This window comes from Erpetoichthys calabaricus, chromosome 4 (genome assembly GCF_900747795.2).
Source record: "Erpetoichthys calabaricus chromosome 4, fErpCal1.3, whole genome shotgun sequence".
In the NCBI taxonomy this organism is placed as follows: Eukaryota; Metazoa; Chordata; class Cladistia; order Polypteriformes; family Polypteridae; genus Erpetoichthys; species Erpetoichthys calabaricus.
Genome location: NC_041397.2, coordinates 182,788,958 through 182,813,600, shown reverse-complemented (window position 1 = coordinate 182,813,600; position 24,643 = coordinate 182,788,958). Strand labels below are relative to the sequence as shown.

The following is a 24,643-nucleotide window of genomic DNA, read 5'->3' as shown; positions in this document are numbered from 1 at the left end:
GTAACATATGCTGCCATCCAAGCGACATATTTTTCAGGGACATCCCTGCTTATTTCAGCAGGACAATGCGAAGCCACATTCTGCATGTGTTACAACAGCGTGGCTTTGTAGTAAAAGAGTGCGGGTACTAGACTGGCCTGCCTGCAGTCCAGACCTGTCTCCCATTGAAAATGTGTGGCGCATTATGAAGCGCAAAATACGACAATGGAGACCCCGGACTGTTGAGCAACTGAAGTTGTACATCAAGCAAGAATGGGAAAGAATTCCACCTACACAGCTTCAACAATTAGTGTCCTCAGTTCCCAAACGCTTATTGTTGTTAAAAGGAAAGGTGATAGAACACAGTGGTAAACATGCCCCTGTCCCAGCTTTTTTGGAACGTGTTGCAGGCATCAAATTCAAAATGAGTGAAGATTTGCAAAACAGCAATAAAGTTTATCAGTTTGAACATTTGATATCTTGTCTTTGTAGTGTATTCAATTGAATATAGGTTGAAAAGGATTTGAAAATCATTGCATTCTGTTTTTATTTACGTTTTACACAACGTCCCAACTTCATTGGAATTGTGATGTATACAGTATGTACAGCAATATATAGATACATAGCCATATAATTATCATAATATATAGGAAGCCAAGATAAGATTTCTCATGAGTCAACCTTTGAAAAAATAAGATATCTATATATAGATGCAGAAAAAGCTTTGATGGAGCAGAATGGGATCATCTTTTTACTACACTGCACAAATTAGTGTTTGGCCCCCAACATATTCTCATGGATTAACCTATTTTATACCAGCCCACAACCCAATCCAGGCGGTTTGTCATGTGGTGGGTGTGGCAACCTATCAGAAGATGCTCCAAACCTCCTCCTCCTCCTCCACAAGCTGTATTATTTGTTATGTTGTGGCAAACTGCCAACAATTACATGCAGATAAACACACTTTCCTACATTATTAAGTTCTCCTACTTCTTTTCCTACTACTTTGAATAACATCACCGTCATTTTTGTGGTAAAGTCTTAGCATTAGTATCAGAAAAATGGCAAAACCCAGTTGCCATAAACTCATGATAATATTTATTCTGAAACATGAATTCCTACTCTTTGCTATTAGTGGGTGTAGGATGCTGCATAACTACTTCTCATGTCCTACTCTGTTGGGAGACAAATTTGTGTTCTCGTCAGACTTTTAGTGCAATTCCTAGGACAAATTCATAGATGTTTGATGAATGCGGGCACAGATCCACAATCATCTCTACTATTAAACATGTTAGGAGAATTTAAGATATCTGGATTCAAAATTAATATGAATAAAAGTGTGTTTTTCACAGTGAATTAGATAGCACATCATACCAGACTGGATAACCTTATCATTCAGAACACCAAAACAGCTTAAATATTTGGGAATAACCATTACGCATGAATAAAATCTTTCAGTACATTTTTGGAAGTGCTATGGAAGAAATCAAACAAGATATTAACAGGTGGTTCACATTCTACCTCCACTCAGCAGGGAGAATTAATACTGTCAAAATGAACATCCTTCCGTAGCCACTGTATCTATTCCAGAGTATCCCTCTATTAATCAGCACATCATTCTTAAAGAAATTAGACCATAACCTCATTCATCTGGAATTACAAATGGCCACACTCTCAAAAGGTGACTGTTCAAAGCTCTAAATCAGAATGTGGCATGGCACTACCTAACTTTCAAATTTTACTACTGGGCAGCAAATATACTGTCAAAGTTAAATTATGAAAACCAGTCCAGAATGAGAAGAATACTATTGACACATATGTGGTGTCACTATGTACATGGATAGATATGACTGACTTACAGAGGCTGGTAACACTTCTTAAATACACTTGTCAATTACAGAAGTGCATGATTAGTTTCATTTCTCATTTCCTTGCTAGTTACTGATAAACAAGACCCTTGGAGTCAGGATTCTGCTACACTAGATTGTACTCGTTTTCTTATTAATACTTGTCCTTGCAGAGAAGTAGCAGTGGGACTGGGTCACAGATCAAGAGGCTTTAATTAAAATGCTTTCTAAGAGTGCTAAAGGCAAAAGCTAACAGTTAACATGGATACAAGTCATTCAATATAAATCAATATATAATCAAATAGTGAAAGTCATATTTATCACTACAAATTAATTCATAATATGCAAAATGAAATCTTGAAAATTAGAAGAAATTCACACATTTACACCTGCCTGGCTTGCAATGAAAATTTTTTTTTTCTAAATCTTCTTTTTGTGCCCTGCTTTGTGCTCCAATTGATACTAACCATTGATAATTTACCAGCAATCCATAAACAGAAAAAAATATTTCAAAGTATTTACCCCTCATAGATCCTCTGGAATGATAGGAAAGGGACCTCTCAATTAGCATGTCAGAAAAGGAGTGGAAATCAGCCATACTTAGAATACACTCTAGTTCTAGCATTCCAGAATTAAACTAAAAATCTTTCATTGATAACAACATTTACCTACTTTAAAGTTGAGCAAAATATACACAGGGCAAGATTCAACCTGTGAGTGTTGCCATTTAGTTCCACCATTACTAGACTGTTTTAGGAATGCACTAAACAATTTTGGACAAAAATGTTTAACCAACTTCAAGACAGCCTTGTCTCAGCCAGTCACAATCACTTCTAATCCATTAACAGTAGTATTTGGTGTACTATTGGATGGCATTAAGTACAAAAGGAGAATATTGATTGTAGTATCTTTTACCACGCTACTAGGGCACAGACATATCTTGCTTAACTAGAAGACCTCCTTCTATAACTCAGTGGGTAAACAACATTCTGTATGATCTTAAATAAGACAATCTAATTCTCTTAGAGGACATGACCAAAATTTTCTATAAATGGCAAGAATTCATTACGATTTTCTTTTTGAATAAGCATGCTGGACCTACGATTGACTTTTTTGCTAATTTGTTCTCTAACATTTAACAGGTTAGATGGAGTATTCTCTGTCTCTGAAGGGGATTAATCGTTTCTTTGTAATTTTTTGTTTGTTTGTTTTCCCTTTATTTTGAAGTAAATGGTTTTAGCAGTTATTTGTTTGATTGAGTAGTATTCCATTGTAAAAGTTCTACATATTTCAGATTTTTATGTTTGTATTACTTAGATTATGCTTATGTTATCCTCTTCCCTTTTTTCATTTAAATACCTTTTTAAGGATACTTAGACTTGCTGGTCATTCATTATGGATTCTGGATATCAATCATATCCATCTGAGAGAAAATGTATTTAAAAAAGTAATAAAAATATGTATGAAAAAAAAAAAGCTGAAAGATTTTGTGTGTGTGTGTGTGTGTGAGTGAGGCATTGTGTTTGGGGGGGGGGGGGGGGGGGGGTGAGGGGTATGGGTGGTAGCTTCCAAGGCTTTAGTCCCTGGTCTTTGAAAGCACTCCCCACTACACCTCATGACCTCAGACATTCAACTCCCACTTCCTCCCATTCTGACATGTATGAACAACTATACAAAAACCAAAAGGGAGTTCTTCAACTGCATGAAAACCTAAGAGGTACATACCATCTAACATACTTGTAGGACTAATGGCATTATAAGTGGGAAAGACACTATGCTGACAGGATGCAAGTGCAGGAAATCAGGGGGAGAATGAATAAGACTACATATTTAAGTGTCTTTGACTTCCATGGCTGGCACCCACCATCGCTGATCTAACAACAGAGTACAGAAATTGTGTTGAAAGAGGCTTCCTAGAATGATCAAGTCCTTATATTTTTTTCCATGAATAGAACAGAGCAACAAGCCACCCAAATGACTTCAACTGTACCTCTATCAGTGAAAATCAAACTGAGGAGGACTAACAAAACTCCAACACTGCATGACTAGTGGGGCAAAAAAGTCAGTTCTGAAAGACCTTGTTTCTTGCCCATTCACTTTTTATTAACTATCGAGTACATCTCTTTGTGGCAGCAGAGTGCCCACTGGCACATGAGCCTGAATGCTATAAATGAATGCCTTAGAGTTGAGAAAGTTATGGTACAGTTCCAGAAGAATTACATTAAATTCTGCTTTATACTGTGGCTTGCCCAAGTCATCAAATCTCTGAGCAAGTGAGCTTCTACAAAATAAGATGGTGTAGAGATGCACCATCAGGTAAATTCCTACTAATTGAACATGGTTAGGAGATGGCCCCAAAATCAACAATATTCTCATGCTTAATTTTTCATATCTTATTGACTCCTTGTCCTTGTTAACGCAGGCTAATCTGAGAGGAAACATTTTAAACTGCAACTACTATGAAATGCTTTGGGCATGGAATGTTTTGTGTATCACGTGTGGAAAACCGTAAATGATTTCCCCCGAAAGTGAAGAATGTTCTTGGTTTTTAAACTGACAAGTATTGTACATCTTTTGTTACTTTCATTTACTTTGAGGCACTCATTTTAAACAGGTTTCTTTCTAGAAGCAAATTTTAGAATCAAACTCTCAAACCTATCATTAATATATGGCAGTTTAAGAGTTGATTAATAAAGGGGTGTACTAGTTTCATATATAGATAACACAAGACCACATTTGTGCTGACTTCATACTTTTTCAAAATCTAGTAATAGTATTCCATATTCTATCTACAGTTAATACATAAATAGAATGTAATAGTACATACCTGCTCAACATTTCAAACATCTTTGTCCTGGTTACCTGATCATTTCTCTTGGAATTTAAGGGAATGGTCCAGTTGTAAGATACCTGTTGGACAATAAAATAGGTTAAGCTATAGTAGTCACCTGATTTTGGCCCTAAGTTAGTTGAGAATGGTATAGTGGCGGCTGGTATTCAATGCAATCTGGCAATCATTGATACGTCCATTTCTTTTTTAAGTTCTGGCTTAATTCATGTTCAGTATATTATTTTCTACAATTATTATGTTGTTTAAAGATGATGTGGTGCTTTAACCATTAAAATGTGGACAAAATGCATACAAAGACACATAAATTAAGTAGGAGGAATAGGAAGATATAAAAATACAACAGATATGGGACAGACATACAAACATAAAAACAAGCAGGAAAGATAACATTTGCATAATTAAATATTTCATTTGGCATCTTCAAACAGATTGATTGCAATGAAAACCAACCACCAATGCAGCCCTCTAAGACTGAGACTAAGTAGCTAGAAGTACCAGTGACTGCAGATGCAAGAACATCCACAAAGAAATTCAAAACAGCTTTTATAGGAAAGCATTTTGAGGTTTTTCTTTAAATTTATACATATTTCAATATACTTGGTAATTTAATCTAATCAGACAGGAACGCTGTGGCAACCCCTAACGGGAGCAGCCGAAAGAATAAGACGACAGGAACGCAAACAGTCACATGGTATATGAATCAGCATATCCCTGCATTGTTATTGAGAACAGAAGATTTCTAACCAAATGTATGATCAATTGCAGTGAAGTCGTTGTAAGCTAAAAAAATTAGAGACATTTTCAGCAGTAAATCATATTAGTGTAATCTGCAGGTCTTTTTTTTTTTTTTAAGAGGTTCACTTTTACAAAAAGGTGGGCTGTAGCACATGTGATCATGCAGAAACCCCAGAATAGGACTTACAAAACCAAATACTGGTTGTACTTTGACTGTAGTAAGAAAACATACAATAGGGGACAGCAGGAGTTAGTCTTTTAGAGAATGAATAGAATTAAATAAGTTTTGATTGTATGAAGGAAATTGAGTTACACAGATTAAACATAACCCTGATTGTTTTAATGCTCAAATCCATCCTCAAACTCCTCAGTGTAATAGCCTAATGACATAATTGTCATTCTGGAAGTCGACTGATCTGGAACTCAACAGGTCCAGGATACCTGATGAAGTCTTCATTGGCCCTCTATCATACTCCACAGATAGGCATATTATGTTAACAGTCGATTCCAAATTGATCTAGTATGAATAAGGGAAACAGAGTCCAATGATGTAAAGCAAGTGCCAGTCCAACAAACACAGAAAAGGATGAGCTCTGCCTCACCACAACTCTCTGGGTAATGCAAGAAGGGGATTCATAAAATGGGTAAACATAATAGGGAATTTTTTTATTATATAAAAACACCCCTTTCTTATTTGACCCGTCCAGTTGAGATTTGCATTTTTAAAATCAGGTTATTCATTACTGGTTCCTTGCTAAAAATTACTTTACCCATTTGTACCCAGTGTTTCACAGAGGAGAATATGCAAACCCCACAGGGATTGAGCAGGCCGGGATCTGAACCTACGACACAAGAGCTGAGCTAATACCGCCAATAACAATTAACAGCTATTGTTAAATTTTAAGCCTTAACAATCATGCAAGTAGCATAAAACAAAATTGCTGGCTTGAAACTCAAGTACAAAACTATTACCTGTTGAGGACGCCAACGCCGTTGGCCAGAATCTTCAAATTGTTCAACCTGAATGATTATGTACTCATTTGCTTTTTTGCCAGCTGCACTCTCAAGAAAAGGACCAGCAACTTCTAATTTCAGTAGGGCATTATTTCCAAAGTTTGTAAAATTCATAGCTGGAAAAATTATTAAGGAAAGCATGGTATTGGGAGAAAAAAGTTAAGCATATTTAATTCAATATGATAAAGACATGCAAACAGCAGATATTCTTTCTGTAAGGACAGGGCGACGGAGGGACTCTAAACATAAATGATTGTAAGTACTGGATTCCCTTTTCTTCCATTACACAAACCATGACAGATCTGTTCAACTTCAAGCTGGATTTTATTCTTAAATAGTGAAAACAATCTGAATGACTTTGTACATTATGGGATTTTTATTGCCTTATTTTTCTTCATAAAACAATATTAGAATTAGAAGAATTGCAACCTACTCAAACAGCAGCTAGGACATTTAGATCATTACAGTTTATCATTTAGTTCTAAAATGGCTTTCCCTGCATTCTTCAAAAAAATAGCTTGGAGACCTCAGGCTACTCTGAACATACAAAACAAGCTGCTGTCAAATGTAAAAATCAGAGTTAAGGATGCTGCCTATCCAAATAATTCTTTGTATGTGAATACTGCAGCTTCAGTGACTTCTGACTGACAGAACCTGAGCCACAATGAAGAATAACCCAAAACTGACCTTTAAAAGTCTATCGTCACCTAAATACAGGTTTTATACATTATATTTTATACATTACATATAAACATATACAGTATACTTTACATACATACAAACATACATATATGCAATGGATTCAGAAAGTATATTCAGACACTTGCGGCACACTTTTCATTGTTGTGGATTTAATTTATATGGATAAACTTGCAATTTTTGTACATCTATCTACACTCAATAACACAATGACACAGTGAAAACGTTTTTAGAAAGGTTTGCAAATTAATTAAAAATCAAAAACTGAAATATCTCATGCACAGAAGCATTCAAACCCTTTTCTGTGGTACTGAAAACTGTGGTCAAGTGCACCTTGTTTGTTTTATTTATCCTAGAGATGTTTGTAGAACTTTAATGAAGTTCACCTGTGGAAAACTGAATTGATTGGACATCATTTAGAAAGTCAGACACCTGTGTATATATGGTCCCACAATTCATACTGCATGTCAGCACAAAAACCATGCCAAAGAGTCCTGGGAACTCTCTGTAGACCTCCACCATAAAATTGTGGAGTTGCATATTTCAGTGGCAAGTTAAAAATATAAAATAATATCTACAGCTTTCAGTTTTGAATCACCAGGACTCTTCCTAGAGTTATCTGTCTCACCAAAGTGAGTAACCAGGAAAAAAGGACCTTGGTAGGGAGGCGACCAAGAACCCAATGGTAACTCTAACAGAGCTATAGAAGTCTTTTGCTGAAATGGAACAAACTGTTGGAAGGATGACCATCTCAGCAGTACTCCATTTAATTAGGCGTTTAAATGTGGTTTGTCAAACTCCAAGCAGGAGTCATTCATTCTACCATAACGGACTTGGAGTATAAGAAAAAAGATCCTCTAGTCTGATGAGGCAAACACTGAACTCTTTGGGCACAACTCCAAGCATTGTATGGCAACAACCAGATTGTGATGAAGCATGATATGGCAGCATGATGCTATTGAGGTGCTTCTTGGCATCAGGGACAGACAGATGGGACCAAATTGAGAGGAAGACAAATGCACCCAAATACAGAGAGATCCTTAAAGAAAACCTGCTCCAGAATGCATTCGACCTCCGATTGGGTCGTTAGTTCACTTTTCAGCATAACAATGATCTGAAGCATACAGCAAAGACAACTCTGGAGTGGCTGTGGAACACGTATTTGAGTATCCTTGATTTGCCCAGTGAAAGACCAGACATAAACCCCACAGAACAACTGTGGATGGACCTGAAGTTTACAGGCGTTTCCCATCCAGTCTAATGGAGCTTAAGGTACTGCCAGGAAAAATGGAATAAACTGCCTAAAATCCAGGGTTGATGGGTAAAATTATATTTATTTTAAATTGATAAATACAACACAATGAAGTATACAGAAAGCAAAGGGGCCTGAATATTTTCCCTGAGTCCAGCAACCATTCTACCTGCACTTCAGAATAGGTAATACCCCTGAAGCTAAACATGTTTGGGTCCGACCATCTAGCAAAAGCTTGGGTTGCTGCTGGAAGAGGTTTTGTTGAGACTATCAGGGGGCATTGGTCCCATTGGTCTCTATGTGGACCCCATGCCTCAGTGACAGGAACACTGATGTAAAAATTGGTGCTGCTCTTCAAATGAGAGGACATAAAACAGAGGTCCTAACTCTTTGGTCATTAAAGATCACTGGGCATCCTATTGTCCTGGCTAACTTGCCTACTATGACCTGATTACTGTATTCTCCTAATTATTCCCTATCCCTTATTGGCCAACTATTTTTCTTACCCCTTCACCACCACTGTCTTATGATCCAGGTGGATACTGCACATTGGTAGTGGCTGAACAGAATCCTCGTTTATGTAAAGCATTTTGAGTAGCTGCAAAGACACTATAGTTATTATAATTACTATTTTTATTATTCTTGTATATGTACTGCACATGTATATGTATATGCATGAAGGTAAGCATCTTTTTCTCCTTTTCTCTCTCACATACACACTTGAAGACATTTAAGTTTCACAAATTAATAAAAATTAAAAAATACTAGAACATAATCTTTCTGAAGTGATAGGAAAAACAAGATAATTTTCACAGTTAAGTTAACATAAACAACAACAAGGTCACTTAGTCTTTCTTATATGTGCAACTACAGTGCACCTTTCATGGGGACGAGTTTTAAATGGTACACCTCAGAGTTATTTATCTGGAACATCCCACTCCCCTGTTTTTTGCTTCTTTCCACAGCCAAGAGGACCAAAATGATGAATATCTGTGACCTCAGAGCACACTCTACCTCCAGCCATACCACCTCAAAAAGAGTGATACATCTGCAACATGGCATCAGATAATTGTGGATCACTGATGAAATAGCACAATGATCCCCCAATCTTTTTTTGTTCCTCTCTCTATTTTTAGTCTTACTGATGGTTATTAAAGCAGGGTCACCACTCTAAACCCCCTTTTTTTTATATATATATATATATATATATATATATATATATATATATATATATATATATATATAAACAGATTTGGACTGAGAAAATTGACATTACACAAAACTTTACAAATATGTGTGTTCAATAGGTCTGCCAGTGTGAATCACAGATTTGTTCCATGGATATTGGATTTATTAAGTGAGCATGCAATTTCCTGGCTAGACTGGCAGACTGCATTGTTTAACTTAGAGTAAGTTTACAAACAGAACTCTGTTAAGTGTCTGTGCACTGTGATAAACAATTTTACTTCATTAACTTAGAAACAATCCATGCAAGTATGCATCTGAAATGTGCTTGGACACCTGACTGTTGTGACTTTATTACAAAGGAGATTAATGCAGTAGGCTTTTGCTCACTGAAGGGGAGAGGCTTTTCTTTCCAAGGATAATGGTTCAAGTTTCCCATTGCAATGCTTTGGCACATTGAGGACCAGTTCATCTGAAGCAGAACAAAACCAATAAGCTACACAGCCCAGATCCGGAGGGACCTGAACCAGACAGTATCTATCCTGAGGCCTTAATAGTTGGGATGTATTTAAACAGCTTAAACATATTCTGGACTTGAGGGGAAGTTCAACATGGTTTAACGCTTATTTGTCAGATGACAGATCATAGTGCTTAAAGCTGGTACAAAAATCTGCTTTGTTCGTGGAGCAGATAATGAAAAGAATTCACCAATTCACACCACAGCTGTATGCCTCTTTGGTTTATTATTCCCTATGTTGTCCTATATTTGCTTCTTTCAAACTTCTGTTCAATCATGTATTTGTACAGGATTTGAACTTATTCAATAGCTAGTTAAAAATCTGTTGCTCTGCTTTCTCGTCCAGACCTTTCCTATAAAAAATGTTGGTTTTTTTTCTTATTGAAAGCTACAGCTATAGCGGTCACCCCAGGGTTTACTGCTCAGGGGAAAAATTATGATCAGTTTTATTGAGATGATTGTGCCCACAGAGAATGTAATGTATTTCGATGATATGTGTGTTTGCTTCAAAATTCACACCCAAGCTTGAATGAGCAAACTAGTTCAGATACTTTTAAAAAGTTTTTTTTTTTTTTTTTTTTTTTTTAAAGTTGCTTGTTCCAAAACAGCTACAAAATGAATTTGTACCAAGAGACCATTGATATACAAACTTTTTCAGGGGTCTTATTGGTTGGGATGTATTTAACCAGCTTAAAAATATTCTGTACTTGACTGTTACTGTATATGTATACCCTACTAAAAGGACTAGTCTGAGTTACACTCAATTTGTTTCCAGATTTATGAACAGCTGCTAGAAAAGAAACAGCAAGTGTGAATATTGTACAGTATATACTGTATGAACTGTGGAAGAAAAGGAGCACCACTCGGACATGTAAAAAAAAAAAAAAAAAAAAACTACAGTTAAAGCTATGTCTTCATAGATGAGCAGATTAACGCAGCTAACAGAAAAAATGTCAAATCTTTGTAAAGCATAGAACAGTCTGTTAAGAGTTAATGAAACTAACAAGCCTGTATAAAGAATATTGTTTTTAAAGACTTCCTTATTTTGTAGAAACAAATTCAGTTAAATTTGAATTCTTGCAGTAGTTCATCTTAATAAAATATACAGCATCATCAGTTGAAAAGGTCACAGCAGAACTGCAAATCAAAATAAACAAGTAAAACCTCTAAAGGTAATGTTAGGCAAGATATAGCACCTTTAATAAATGGCAAATATGTTTCAAACTTACACCAACCCTGTGCTACTCCATCTTTGGATTCACACTGAGACAGGGCCAGTTTAGAATCGTTAATTGCACCTAACACTATACTGCTATTCAAAAAGCAGAGGCAGACTGAAAAGTAGAAATTTTAAATTTGTTTTGTATTCCTTAGAGCTGACATGGTAACTATTATGAAGTGCGGCTTTTCCTTTTCTCTTCCTCTCCAACGTGCAAGTTACTCAGGTGCTATAACCATATACACTGTACAAAACAAAACCAAATGCAAGCTTACTGTCAACCAGCTCTTTGCATTATTTTCAGATATGGGTGCATTCTTACCTAATGCAATCATTTAAAAAAAAAAAAAGTGTATTACATGACATTTGTCACAAGCCAATCTATACATTTGTACTGAAGTCAATATCTGACCCTTAATAGCAGTTGACCTCCCTATTTTATTTAATAAATGCATTAAAGATAAATTTTACTGTAGTTTATATATTACATAGTTAAAACAAACTGTCAAACCCATTAAGGATTAATCAGTTTCAAGAAGCAATTTAGTTTTTGAACTAGTTACAATTACTAAACCACTGTAGTATTGAGCATAGAAGGCTGCATGGAGACCTAATCCAGGTCTTCAAAATCCTCAAAGTTATCAGTAAAGCTGATTCAGCAGAATTTTTTAAATTATGTACTCAAGGACAATGATGGAAATTAAGGGGAAAATGTATTTAATTCTGAAGTCATAAAGCACGTCTACACAGATGGAATAGTGGGAATCTGGAACAAACTAATTGTATGAAGTCAGGTTGTTGAAGCAGAAACCTTGAAAACTTAAAAACTGAAGAAGATTTCGGGAGAACTTTCTGTAGCAATTAAATGAATAGTCTGTTCTTGTTTGCCATACAGAATTCTCTATTAAAAAAGTAAAAAAAAAAAAAAAAAAAAAAAAAAAAAAAAAAAAAAAAAAGTCAAAATGTAATGTAGAATGTAACCAGCATTAAAATGCTAACCTTCCATTAACACATGGATTACAAAGCTTTGTAAACATAGAAAATTACCACATTGGAGCTTTGTAAAAGCTATATAATGCAGCACTACAAAAAATTACAAAAGACAGATGTTTGATCGATAAGTTGAGGGAAAATAGAGTGAAGATACAGTGCAAGTATGTGAACCCATTAGAATTACCTGGTTTTCTTCTTTAACTGGCATTACATTACATTAACAACATGTGATCTGATCTTCATCTAGGTGACAAGTGCAGACAAACACAATAAGCAAATAACACAAACAATCATAACCTTTATTGAACATGTCCACCAAACATTCACAGTGTTGTGGATAAAGCAAGCGAACCCTTGATTTTCATAACTGGTCAAACCTCCTTTGGCAGCAATAACTTCAAACAAGCACTTCCAGCAGCTGTGGAACACACCTGCACAATGTTCAGGAGGAATTTTTGACCATTCTTCTTTAAGGAGCTGTTTTAGCTCAGCCATATTCTAGGATGTCTGGAGAGAATGGTTCTCCTGGGGTCATTCCACATCATCTCTGTTGGTTTAAGGTTTGGGCTCTGACTTGGGGCCATTCCAAAACATGGATTTCCTTTGTATGGAGATATACTGTAGTAGATTTATTTTGATTCTTAGTGTTATTGTCTAGCTACATCACTGAAATTCTACTGAATTTCTGCAATCAGACAGACACCTTGACATTATCCTTTACAATACAGGTAAATTCTGTTACAACGAATATCTTTACAAATAAGTATTTCTTCCCCCCGACAGTTCCTCTGTATGACAGAGTCTACAGAAATCTTGTTACTATGAAATACATTCAGCAAATACTTTTGTTACAACGAAGTGCCCAAAAGACCTTGAAATGCCTAAGTGAATCATCCACAGAACAGTTAGTTCTGTGGTCGCAGCTCAGTTGTGATCCCCAAACACAAACATACATTGTTTTTTTTTTTCTTCGAACTTTGCTCGTACTGTTTTTTTGCTGTGTTTGTTTTCTTTGGTTTTCAGTGATACCTTTTGCTTATTGCTCAGCAACATTTGATAAACATCCATTGGAATTTAATTCATTGTCACCCTCCTACAGAAATGGCAGACACGAAAAAACAACAGTTCACATTAGAAAAAAAAACTTGAAATTTTTGCGGCTCTCAATTCCGGCAAAAAGAATAAGATGTTGCCAGTGAATTTGGAATTTTGCCATCAACACTGTCAACTGTCTTGAAAGACTGAGCAAAAAAAAAAAAAAATCATCAGGTCGCAAACGTATGTGAACTGTTGCATTTGTAGACGTCGAAAAAGTAGTTTTCATGTTGCTCAGTGATGCACATTCAAGAAACATTCCTATTAGTGTGTCACTCATTCAAGAAAAAGCAAAGTCACTGTTGTGAGGTTTCTAAACTTCTCTTGGGACCTCCCCCAACGAGACAACACACTGAAGGGTGTCCTGAAGTGTGATCACCGCGTCTGTGGAAGACTGTTTATCTGTTGCCAGGACAACAGCAGGCTCACAGTGCTGCTGCAGCTTGCCGCCGAAACAAACAGAAAAGATCTCGATGGGTGATGCAAGGAACATTGTATATGCAGGGAACAGGATTACTTGGCCACTAACCTGGTCACAACCCTGTCTGACTGCTGTGTCTGTTTATAGGAGAGTGGCAGACCCTGCTACAATAAATAACTCTGCTGTTCCTGTTTCAAGTGTAATAAAGCTGGTTTTGCTAAAGTACTGAGACTCAGCCTCATGTTTTGGGGTGCAAGACAGGGATTTATAGTGCAACCACAATCTTTTAGGATTTGCTTCTGTGGCACTTCGCTGCAGCGCTGTGAGCCTGTAGTTGCCCTGCCCCAGCAACGGTCAAACAATCTTCCACAGATGCTGCAATCATGCTTCATTACACACTTCGGCATGTTGTCCTGTTGGGAGGGGGCGGGTCCCCAAAAGAGTTTAGAAAACTCACAATATGAAGAAAAAAAAAAAGGGTGATTTGACTTCTGATTGATAACTGTGCTGCACACAACATGCTTCCGCATTTAGATAATGTTTGCGTTGAATTCCTCCCACACAATTGCACAGCAGTGCTTCAGCCATTGGATTTGGGCATCATTTGCACCCTGAAAGTGTATTATTGCAAGGAAATGCTGAGAAAAATTCTCATCAGCATAACTTGTGGACAGGAGGAGATTAAAATTAATGTGAAAGAAGCTATTGAAATGATGCAAACACCTGGATGCAAGTTAAAGAAAGCACTATAGTGACAAATACAGAATCTCCTTACAACAAAATTTTCATTACAGTGAAATATTTTACCTGTACCTTTATAAACTTCAGAATTAAATTTGCCCCTCGATGATAGCAAGCTAACCAGGTCCCAAGGCAGCAAAGCAACCCCAAATCATTATTGGTATTCTGTGTTTCGGAAACTTAAGGCATGAGGCAATTTTCTTTTTTTTTTTTTTTTTTAATAGAGCTATGGCTTCCTCTTTGGTTTCCTGCCACAGACACACCATTCCTGTTTGCCATTTTGTATATGGGTAAACTCAGGAACAGAGAAGGTAACCTGTTCCAATGATTCCTTCAAGCCATTAGTTGTTACTGTATAATTGTTTCTTTTTTACCTCACCAAGCATACGGTGTTGTGTCTTTCAAGTCATCTTGACTGGTAACCTTCTTGGAAGAGTAGCCACAGTACTAAATCATCACCTTTTAATCAGATTTTGTCTAACTGTGGACTAATGAAAATCTAAATACTTTGAAATTAATTTATGACATTTTAAATGCAATTGATGTTTCTCAATCACAGAATTTTTTTTAGGATTTCTAGAATAGGATTTTTTTTAGTGAAAAGAATGCTTCACATCAACTCAAATTATTATTATTTTTTTTTTTTTTATTAAACAGGTCATAGTTTCTACACCACACCTCCAAACAATGAAACAAGATTGAACTCCAAGTTACTAATTCTTAACTTCAGTTAGCTTTTGTTGAAGTCCACAGTCTAGGGGTTCACATATTTTTTTCCAACATACACTGAATGTTTAATGTATTCAGTATTGATAAGAATGAGAAAGTGTGGTTCAAATAACAACATGCAAAATGTTTGGCATAGTCTTTTTGTGCATTATTAAAACTTTCATAAAGATTAATGGGCAATATTTTAAAACAGCTTTAAAAGTAGTTAATTTCAAGGGGTTCATACAATTTTTTCTTGCCATTAAATGACCTATGACAAAACTTCAGACAGATTACAAAGCTGGCTGGTTTAAGGAAGACCAGCAAAAGAAGCATTCTTTAAACTGCACTGTTAGTTTGGCACAGTGATTATCACGACTGCTTCACATACACACACAAAATTTAGGTTGGAATATCCGGATTTTTCTGCATATACAGTATTCTGTTTATTTTTCTAGAATGTCAGATGTGCCTGTTTTCTTCTTCATATGTATTGTCTTCTACGGACTAAATACTACATACTGTAGATAATCTTATTAAAGTGAGCTGGTAATGCTTGAGAATCTGCAAAAATTGAACAGTGTGTAATCCTGTCCATCATGTTAAACTAATAATACCACCGACATTAGCCCAGTCCTTTACATTGAAGGAGCAATTAGTATTTAATTAGTATAGTAGCACTACATATAGCATAAGTATTTAATTAGCAATTAACATCTAAGGAGAGTGAAGAAATTAAAGAGATACAGAAATTAAGCCTCTATGATGTGCTCTGTTCTGTCTGTTTAATTAAAATCATTTAAACCTAAAAGAATGAGAATACATTCAGACTGTTTTCATTTGTTACAAATCATCTGAATGCTAATTTGTCCTGAGCATCTCAATTAGGAAAGCAGATTAGCTTTTAATGGGAGGATATTAATTAGCCATTTTCATGGATTCTAAGCCCATATTCATCCGTCTACTTACTGCGCTCCACCTACTGTGGTTATGTGGATGTCAAGAAACACATTTTGCCTCAAGGTAGTATTTTGATGTCATTTCTATGTTTGCATTCCAATAATTCTGGGAGTTCTGTCAGACACAACCAACTGTGATTTCAAGAAACTAAAACACACAAACACAGCAACAAAAAAAAAAATAGCTACAGTATACAGTTTTGTAAAAAGTGAAGAATTAAAGAAAATCTCATTTGTTTATTGCTATTGACACTTTAGTTATGATGGCCTTCATTGGAGCCTAGACACACTGTTTCTCATTGCTTTTGTCATGCTCAGACATTCATTCATCCATCCTTCATCTTCAAATCTTAAAATGAATTTAAAGGAAACTACATTCCAAATTTTGCAGAAAAATAAAAACACAAAAGTAATTGAATGAAGGTGTTTCACACTATGAATGAAAACCACCCAAAGTTAGGCTTGTGCCGTTTTTGACTTACTGTATGTTGATTCTGTTTTTGGATGATGAACTAGGGTAGTGTTTCTATTTAATAGATCTTCTGGTTATAAGCAACGTCCTTTTACTAAGGTATGACAAATGTGTTCTGATAAAAATAAAGTTATTTCAGGTAAGGAAGTTACACTCACTATCCATAGCAGTAAAGCGTGGCAATGTCTTGCATGTTGATTAGCAAATATAGTTAAGAATTCCACTGTACTCTGTGCATGTGACAGTAATGACCCTATAAACCTATACCAACTCAAAATAATGGAGACTTTTGCCCTTTTGTCATGTAGTTAGGAGAAAATCTATCAAATCCCAGCTCAGTCATCATCTGTCTGTCTGAATTTCTCATTTTCCCTGCGGTTTTAAGAAATTTCACTTTTTCTCACTTTCAAAATATGAATGTTTGAATCCAAACGGGTTCACTGATGTTTTTTGATGGATTAGCACCATACAGACCATATAGAACAAAACCGACGAATTACAAATCTATTTAGAAAGGCTCAGAAGCACTGGCCTGGTAAAGAGAAAAAAATTGAAAGTATAGCTACTTTCAGTCAATATGAAGTTTTGCCTCCTAGGATGTACCATGCCTTGCTCTGAACATCTAGTTCATTAAACCACTGGCAGTAGAACTTCCAAATGCAGATGTCCAATCAGATAGGTAATAAAAGGTTACAGAAAGTTTTGTTGTAACAACCAAAACATTGACCCAGTTTAATTTGAAAACACATTGTCTTTTTTTTTTTTGTAAAGAACTATTAAAAACATTCCAAAAAATAAAAGTTGACTGAACCACAATGGGGCAGCACGGTGGTGCAGTGGGTAGCACTGTTGCCTCACAGTTAGGAGACCCGGGTTTGCTTCCCGGGTCCTTCCTGCGTGGAGTCTGCATGGGTTTCCTCCCACAGTCCAAAGACATGCAGGTTAGGTGTATTGGCGATTCTAAATTGTCTCTAGTGGGTGTGGGTGTGCGAGCCGGGGTTTGTTTCCTGCTTTGTGCCCAATGTTGTCTGGGATTGGCTCCAGCAGACCCCCCCGTGACCCTGTAGTTAGGATATAGCGAGTTGGATAATGGATGGATAGATGGATGAACCACAATGCCTACACAATGTGACATATATATCTTTCTCCACCACCATAATGGATAAATATGTAAAAGACACTACATTTGATTTTACATACCTCAGCATTGTAGTGGGAAAATGGTTGTAAACAAACACTGTTGCTTATCAGTGTTTCCAAGCAGGTTTCTGCTTAAATTTAATGTTGCTAAAGGACTTACTCCATTTTAAAGCTTTAACACTAGTAAATCTGTATGATTAATTGAAATGTACATTAAAGCATCAAAGTTTATGAAATATAGGGTAAGAACTTAGTCAAAAGCTTGGCTAAAAATACATTAACCTTATCAGTTGTAGTGTAGTGGCTAAAACACAGGATTTTCAAACCTAAAGCTTCTGGTTCAGTTTTTACCTCGGACTTGCTCTGCAACTGTAAACCTGCCACTAACTACTCTGTTTACATGCATATTTTTCCAAATGGTTGTAGGTTACAAATTTAGATTATAGTACCTTAAGTTGTCAGAAAAATACTGTATATGACAACCCTTACATTGTTAGAAATATAGTAGTTCATCACCCTTAACAAACTAACTTCTTTAAGCTAATGGTTAGGCAAATCATATCACTCACCAAACATAGGACTGCTATAAAAAGCAAAGCAATTAAACAGTTGTGTGCTCTACACCAGGAGGCATGACAAAAATTAAGGAAATTATCTGAAAGGATACAAAAGCTTTCAGAAGATGAAACAGCAAACATGCGCCAGGGATTTTCTTGGTCTGGGTATTTGCTAAACAAAAACTATAACAATGAAATAAAAGTATTAGAACACAAGATCCAGAATATACTGTAAATTAGGCACAAAATTGTATTGTAACCTACTAGCCTTGCTGTTTGATCATGTAGCCAGAGTTCTCTCCTGAAAAAGGAAACCCACCATCCACATTTTACCATCATTTGTCTATTGCGACTGACACAGCTTCCACATTTAAAATGTACAGTTTTTGGACGGATACCAAACACTCATTTACCTTTGTTTAGGTACATGCTCTACAGTTTGACTCACAATCAACTTATCCATATTAGGCTGTGTTTAGTTTCTAAACCGTTAAACATGTTCTAGGCATTGCTATGGTACACTACCACTATCATCTGCACTTTAAGCAGAGTCATAGACATAAACATAAGAAAAAGATCTGAGGGATCACAGCCTAAACTGGAAATTGGCCGTCAAACCAGTGATGAGGATGATGAGCTCCACTTTTAAGCTACAATTAAGAATGCTTTTACATTAAATTGCTTCTTATTTGTACAACTCCTGACATATCTATGACACTAAAGATTTGCAATAAATTAGTATTTATGGAATGCATGAACCTTAATTAACCAACCATAAATGGATGCATCATTGGAGTTCTCACGATGTCCTGTACCCTAAAATATTACTGGATTCCAACTGAACATTAATTTTTAAATCATGCTATAATGTTAGAACTCATTGGGTGGATATTATCACTGCACTACTGACTATATCAACTTCTGTATGGACATTGTAGTTCCAGTAAGAACTGTACGCTGCTATGCTAACAACAAGCCATGGATTACAAGTGACATCAAGGGCCAGAACCAGAAAAAAAGGGCTTTTAAAGGCGGTGATCAGCATGAGCTCAAGCACGTGCAGAAGGAACTCAGAGTCCAGCTCAGGGCAACAAAGGAGCAGTACAGGAGAAAGCTGGAGCAGAAGTTGCAGAATAACAGCATGAAGGAAGTGTGGGATGGGATGAAGATCATCACTGGCTGCAGCTCCAAGCGGGGTACCACCATCAAGAGAGACGTGAAGAGAGCAAACCAAATGAACAACTTCTTTAACAGGTTTGACCACCCTAACTCACCTCGGAGTACTGCACCCTCCACACAACCTTCTGCTGATACCAGCATAGGAAAGACATCCCCACCCACAATTACAACAGCGCAGGTGAGCAGACAGCTGAGGAGACTTCGTGCCAGCAAAGTAGCAGGTTCAGATGGAGTATCGCCACGACTGCTGAAGGTCTGTGCATCGGAGCTGGGGGGTCCTCTACAGCGCATCTTCAACCTGAGCCTGGAACAGGGGAGAGTCCCGAGGCTTTGGAAAACATCTTGCATCACCCCAGTCCCAAAGGTATCACGTCCTAGTGAGCTGAATGACTTCCGGCCTGTTGCTCTGACGTCACATGTGATGAAGACCATGGAGAGGCTGTTGCTTCACCACCTGAGGCCACAGGTTCAACACGCCCTCGACCCTCTGCAGTTCGCATATCAGGAGAAGGTGGGAGCGGAGGATGCCATCATCTATATGCTACACCGATCCCTCTCCCACTTGGACAGAGGCAGTGGTGATGTAAGAATTATGTTTCTAGATTTCTTTAGCGCCTTCAACACCATTCAACCTCTGCTCCTTAGGGACACGCTGACAGAGATGGGAGTAGATTAATACCTGGTGGCATGGATTGTGGACTATCTTACAAACAGACCTCAGTATGTGCGTCTCGGGAACTGCACGTCTGACATTGTGGTCAGCAACACAGGAGCGCCACAGGGGACTGTACTTTCTTCGGTCTTGTTCAGCCTATATACATTGGACTTCCAATACAACTCTGAGTCCTGCCACGTGCAAAAGTTCGCTGACAACACTGCTGTCGTGGGCTGCATCAGGAGTGGACAGGAGGAGGAGTATAGGGACCTAATCAAGGACTTTGTTAAATGGTGCGACTCAAACCACCTACACCTGAACACCAGCAAAACCAAGGAGCTGGTGGTGGATTTTTGGAGGCCCAGACCCCTCATGGACCCCGTGATCATCAGAGGTGACTGTGTGCAGAGGGTGCAGACCTATAAATACCTGGGAGTGCAGCTGGATGATAAATTAGACTGGACTGCCAATACTGATGCCTTGTGTAAGAAAGGACAGAGCCGACTATACTTCCTTAGAAGGCTGGCGTCCTTCAACATCTGCAATAAGATGCTGCAGATGTTCTATCAGACGGTTGTGGCGAGCGCCCTCTTCTATGTGGTGGTATGCTGGGAAGGCAGCATTAAGGACGCCTCACGCCTGGACAAACTGGTGAGGAAGGCAGACTCTTGTTGGCATGGAGCTGGACAGTTTGACATCTGTGGCAGACCGACGGGCGCTCAGCAGGCTCCTATCAATTATGGAAAATCCACTGCATCCACTAAACAGTGTCATCTCCAGACAGAAGAGCAGCTTCAGCGACAGACTGCTGTCACTGTCCTGCTCCACTGACAGACTGAGAAGATCGTTCCTCCCCCAAACTATGCGACTCTTCAATTCCCCCCCGGGGTAAACACTAACATTATTCAAAGTTATTGTCTGTTTTTACCTGCATTTTTATTACTCTTTAATTTAGTATGGTTTTTTATCAGTATGCTGCTGCTGGAGTATGTGAATTTCCCCTTGGGATTAATAAAGTATCTATCTATCTTATCAGGATCAAAAGACAGCATTATTGCAGGCAGCAAACAGCGCTATACAGTTCCTACAAGGCTGGGCAGGGCTAGATACTGCAGAGGCAAGCAGCCTGCCCAGCAGTGAAGAGAAGCATATTCTTTAACAAACTTTGAGCATTCAAGAAAGTAAGCAGAGATGTTCATAGAGAAAGTATACATAGGAGCACCATGCAGACAATTACTTTATTTTGCTGAAGAATGTGACAACATATAGCAAACACTGACAGAGGTTGCTAATAACATGATACCAATAGTTTTTACATTCTAGGGGAACCGTAATTTACACTTGTTGAGATTTTTACGCTCTTATCTAACTGCATGTCTGGTCAATGTTAGGATGGCATAATTGCTCATGGCATTCAGTTACTTTAACCCACATGATTTTTACTATATCTTAACTGGCATGTATCAGGAAAAGCTAGTGTTGTATGTAATGCTAGTCAGAAGTACAAGGCTTTTGTTTACAGACTGTCTCCTAGTGTGATGCAATTCATCTACTTAAGATATTCATATGTTATAAGCAATAACATTTTGTATAGTTAAATTTCCTTGATATTCCATAGTACCACAGTAGGATGTGTGTTCACCCTGCACTGAAGTACTAATGGGACCCCTTCAATTATCAATGAGTATTCTGCACACCATATAAAACTGTATTCTAACAAAAGCATAATTAAATTTATTATTAGTTGAAGACCCCCAGAAAACAGTTGAAAAGAAAACTACCATGCCCTTAACTTCAAGTACCAATACAGTAACAGTTTTTGTATACATAAATACAAACACACACTTACTGAGCAAGTCAAAACAATAACAAAAATGGTTGTGATCTTGAAAATTTTCAAACAGCACCTGAAAAAGAATAATATTTTATGAATGAAATGCTGCAAAGTGATCTGCTCATCTAACGGGTTCAAATGGAACAAGCACTCTACAGTAAGAACAAAACTCCCTTGCAGTTAGAAACCTGTTTAGTCTCTTTTGTCTTGACTTGCAAAAGGGTGGCGTTCAGCACTGTGAACCCAAGTCCCCGTCCTGGGAGCACTGCCCAAGTGAACACAGCCCAGCTATACTCTCTTATGGTGGAATTTGTTTACATGAATCCCTAGGTTTCTTCAGTTCAGATATAATAAGTTATATTCAGTATAGCATACCTGGAAATACCAGTTATGCTACTGTAAAACAAATCTGAATATAGGACTTGATGCAACTAGTATACTGTACCTTAAACTATTAGAAAGGGTAAATTTAGCATGACGGTTGTCTAGTGGGTCACATTTTTCTGTGGATGCTGATCTTGAGAGGCTACCCACTTCACTTCCAAGGCGACATCTTTTTTCAAGCTCAGCTGAACTGCTTTCCCATGAGTCTTCAGCAATAGTAAATTGGGGATCATGAAGTGCCATGTATGTAATTCTGCAAAATAAAATTATATTATTATATATATATATATATATATATATAAATAAATAAAAACACACACTCCCCACACACTGAACAGACATAGAATGAATTAAACTCCGTTGTTTTTTCTTATGCAATACAGAATTGTGGTATTTACATGTGTCATTAAAGCACTTTTAAGAAAGCTGCTTTACACTCATTCCTTTTGTACTCTTACCCAAATAGAGGTCTGATCTGCTTTAGGATAGCAAATTGATTTATGGCATGCAGTTACTTTAACCCACATGATAGAACAGCTGTCTGGTTTAGTAATCTGACAAACCAAAATTTTAAAAAGCTCCAACTTAACTTCCAGGGAGGAAAGTTGCTTTAAAGATCCACACAAACTCCTCTTTTTTTCCCCCTCATTGCCATGTGTCTTTTTAATAAAAATATTAAATACTATACATAAGCCTAGCAAATCTTTGTTTTAGCACATGCCAGATTACTTAATCTCCTAAGAGGATCTGCAAATATATATTTGCCTCTTTTACATAAATTGTTTTAAATGCTTAAACACTTTCAAAATCAATGTTTAACAAGGAATACACCTCACTATCACAAAGAAACACCAAGCGCTGCAGTACAGATGCCAACATTAGAGATAATCGTGCAACATGTGTACAACTTATTCAGGCAGAAATTCTAATCATGTTTACAAAAATAAAATCTCCAGAAGTTCCTGTTCAGAACAGAACTTTTTTTTTTTTTTTTTTACTTGTAAAAATATCATTGGTTAGCAGAATTCTTTATGAGACCAATGTTGTGGCTGAATATCATAGTCTACACCCTAATATGTTAAGTTTGAGTACATTTTATGCAGAACAAAGAACATCAAATTTGTTTGAAACTTTACGATGCAAGCCTAACCAAAATGTCCAAGGACTCCTGTGGTTAAACTTCATTGATCTATCCATTTTTAAACCTGAACTTGACAGTTCAAAGTCACTTGGGGGTGGATGGCATTGAGATAAACACAGGAACGAAATTAACTGAATGCCAGCACGTGACCACACACTCGCGCAGACACAGCCTTATTATTCAAACGCAATTAACACAACAAACTGTACATTTGGTACATGAAATTTAAACTAGAGGACCAGAAGAAAAGCAATGTAGACACTCCACACAGACAGCAACTAGGCCAGGATTTAAACTGTACCTTGTGCAGCTGTGTGCCAACAGCATGAACCACTGCACCACTGTGGCACTAACTCTAATTAATATATTACACACAAATATTTTAAACACATCTTATAGAAAGCAAAACAGTAACTGGAAGAAATAATGCATATCTATGTGTAACAGGTGTATAAAATAGCTTCACCAAATCCTGATAACATTCATTGTGTTGTATGTTTTCCTGTTGTGGTCCTGTTATATTTCCCTACTCTGTTTCTTGTGTTATGATACGTCATCAGTGCGAGCCTCTCCCAGGATTCGTTGTGTTACTGTGAAGAGGTAAGCACACGGTTATTCTCAGTATGGTAAAATTAATTAAATTATTTTAAATTACTTGAGTTAATTTTTTTTTTTTTTTTCTTTTTTTTTTTTTTTTTAAATGTGACAGTAATTGTAATATGATTTATTTAGTATACAGTTGTTGAAAAGTTTTGAACGTTTTTCTGATAGATAGATAGATAGATAGATAGATAGATAGATAGATAGATAGATAGATAGATAGATAGATAGATAGATACTTTATTAATTCCAAGGGGAAATTCACAATTTAATTTTGGTTATGTGTTAATGTGAGTGCTCAACAGCCTTTTCACGTTTTTTTTTTTGTTAATAGGAGGAATCACAGAGCTTGAATAGTCACTTGCGTTCTCCGTTTTAATATTTCAGGTATTTTTTTTATTTGTATATTGAGCTGTGCATGGACAAGTATTTCTTTGCAATTTAGCATTGATCGTAATATTCTTTG

At 36.9% G+C, this 24,643-nt stretch overlaps 1 protein-coding gene across 1 annotated transcript in view; it reads right to left on the bottom strand.

The window, feature by feature from the left end:
* The window catches only part of oca2 (oculocutaneous albinism II), a 353,721-nt gene that overhangs the window by 234,604 nt on the left and 94,474 nt on the right, over positions 1-24,643 (bottom strand). The window contains exons 4-8 of the mRNA XM_028800033.2: positions 22,498-22,689; positions 22,068-22,125; positions 18,495-18,567; positions 6,385-6,542; positions 4,654-4,736 (exon numbers count right to left, since the gene is read on the bottom strand). Coding sequence (XP_028655866.1) covers positions 4,654-4,736; positions 6,385-6,542; positions 18,495-18,567; positions 22,068-22,125; positions 22,498-22,689 — 564 coding nt within the window. The remainder of the gene's footprint in view (positions 1-4,653; positions 4,737-6,384; positions 6,543-18,494; positions 18,568-22,067; positions 22,126-22,497; positions 22,690-24,643) is intronic.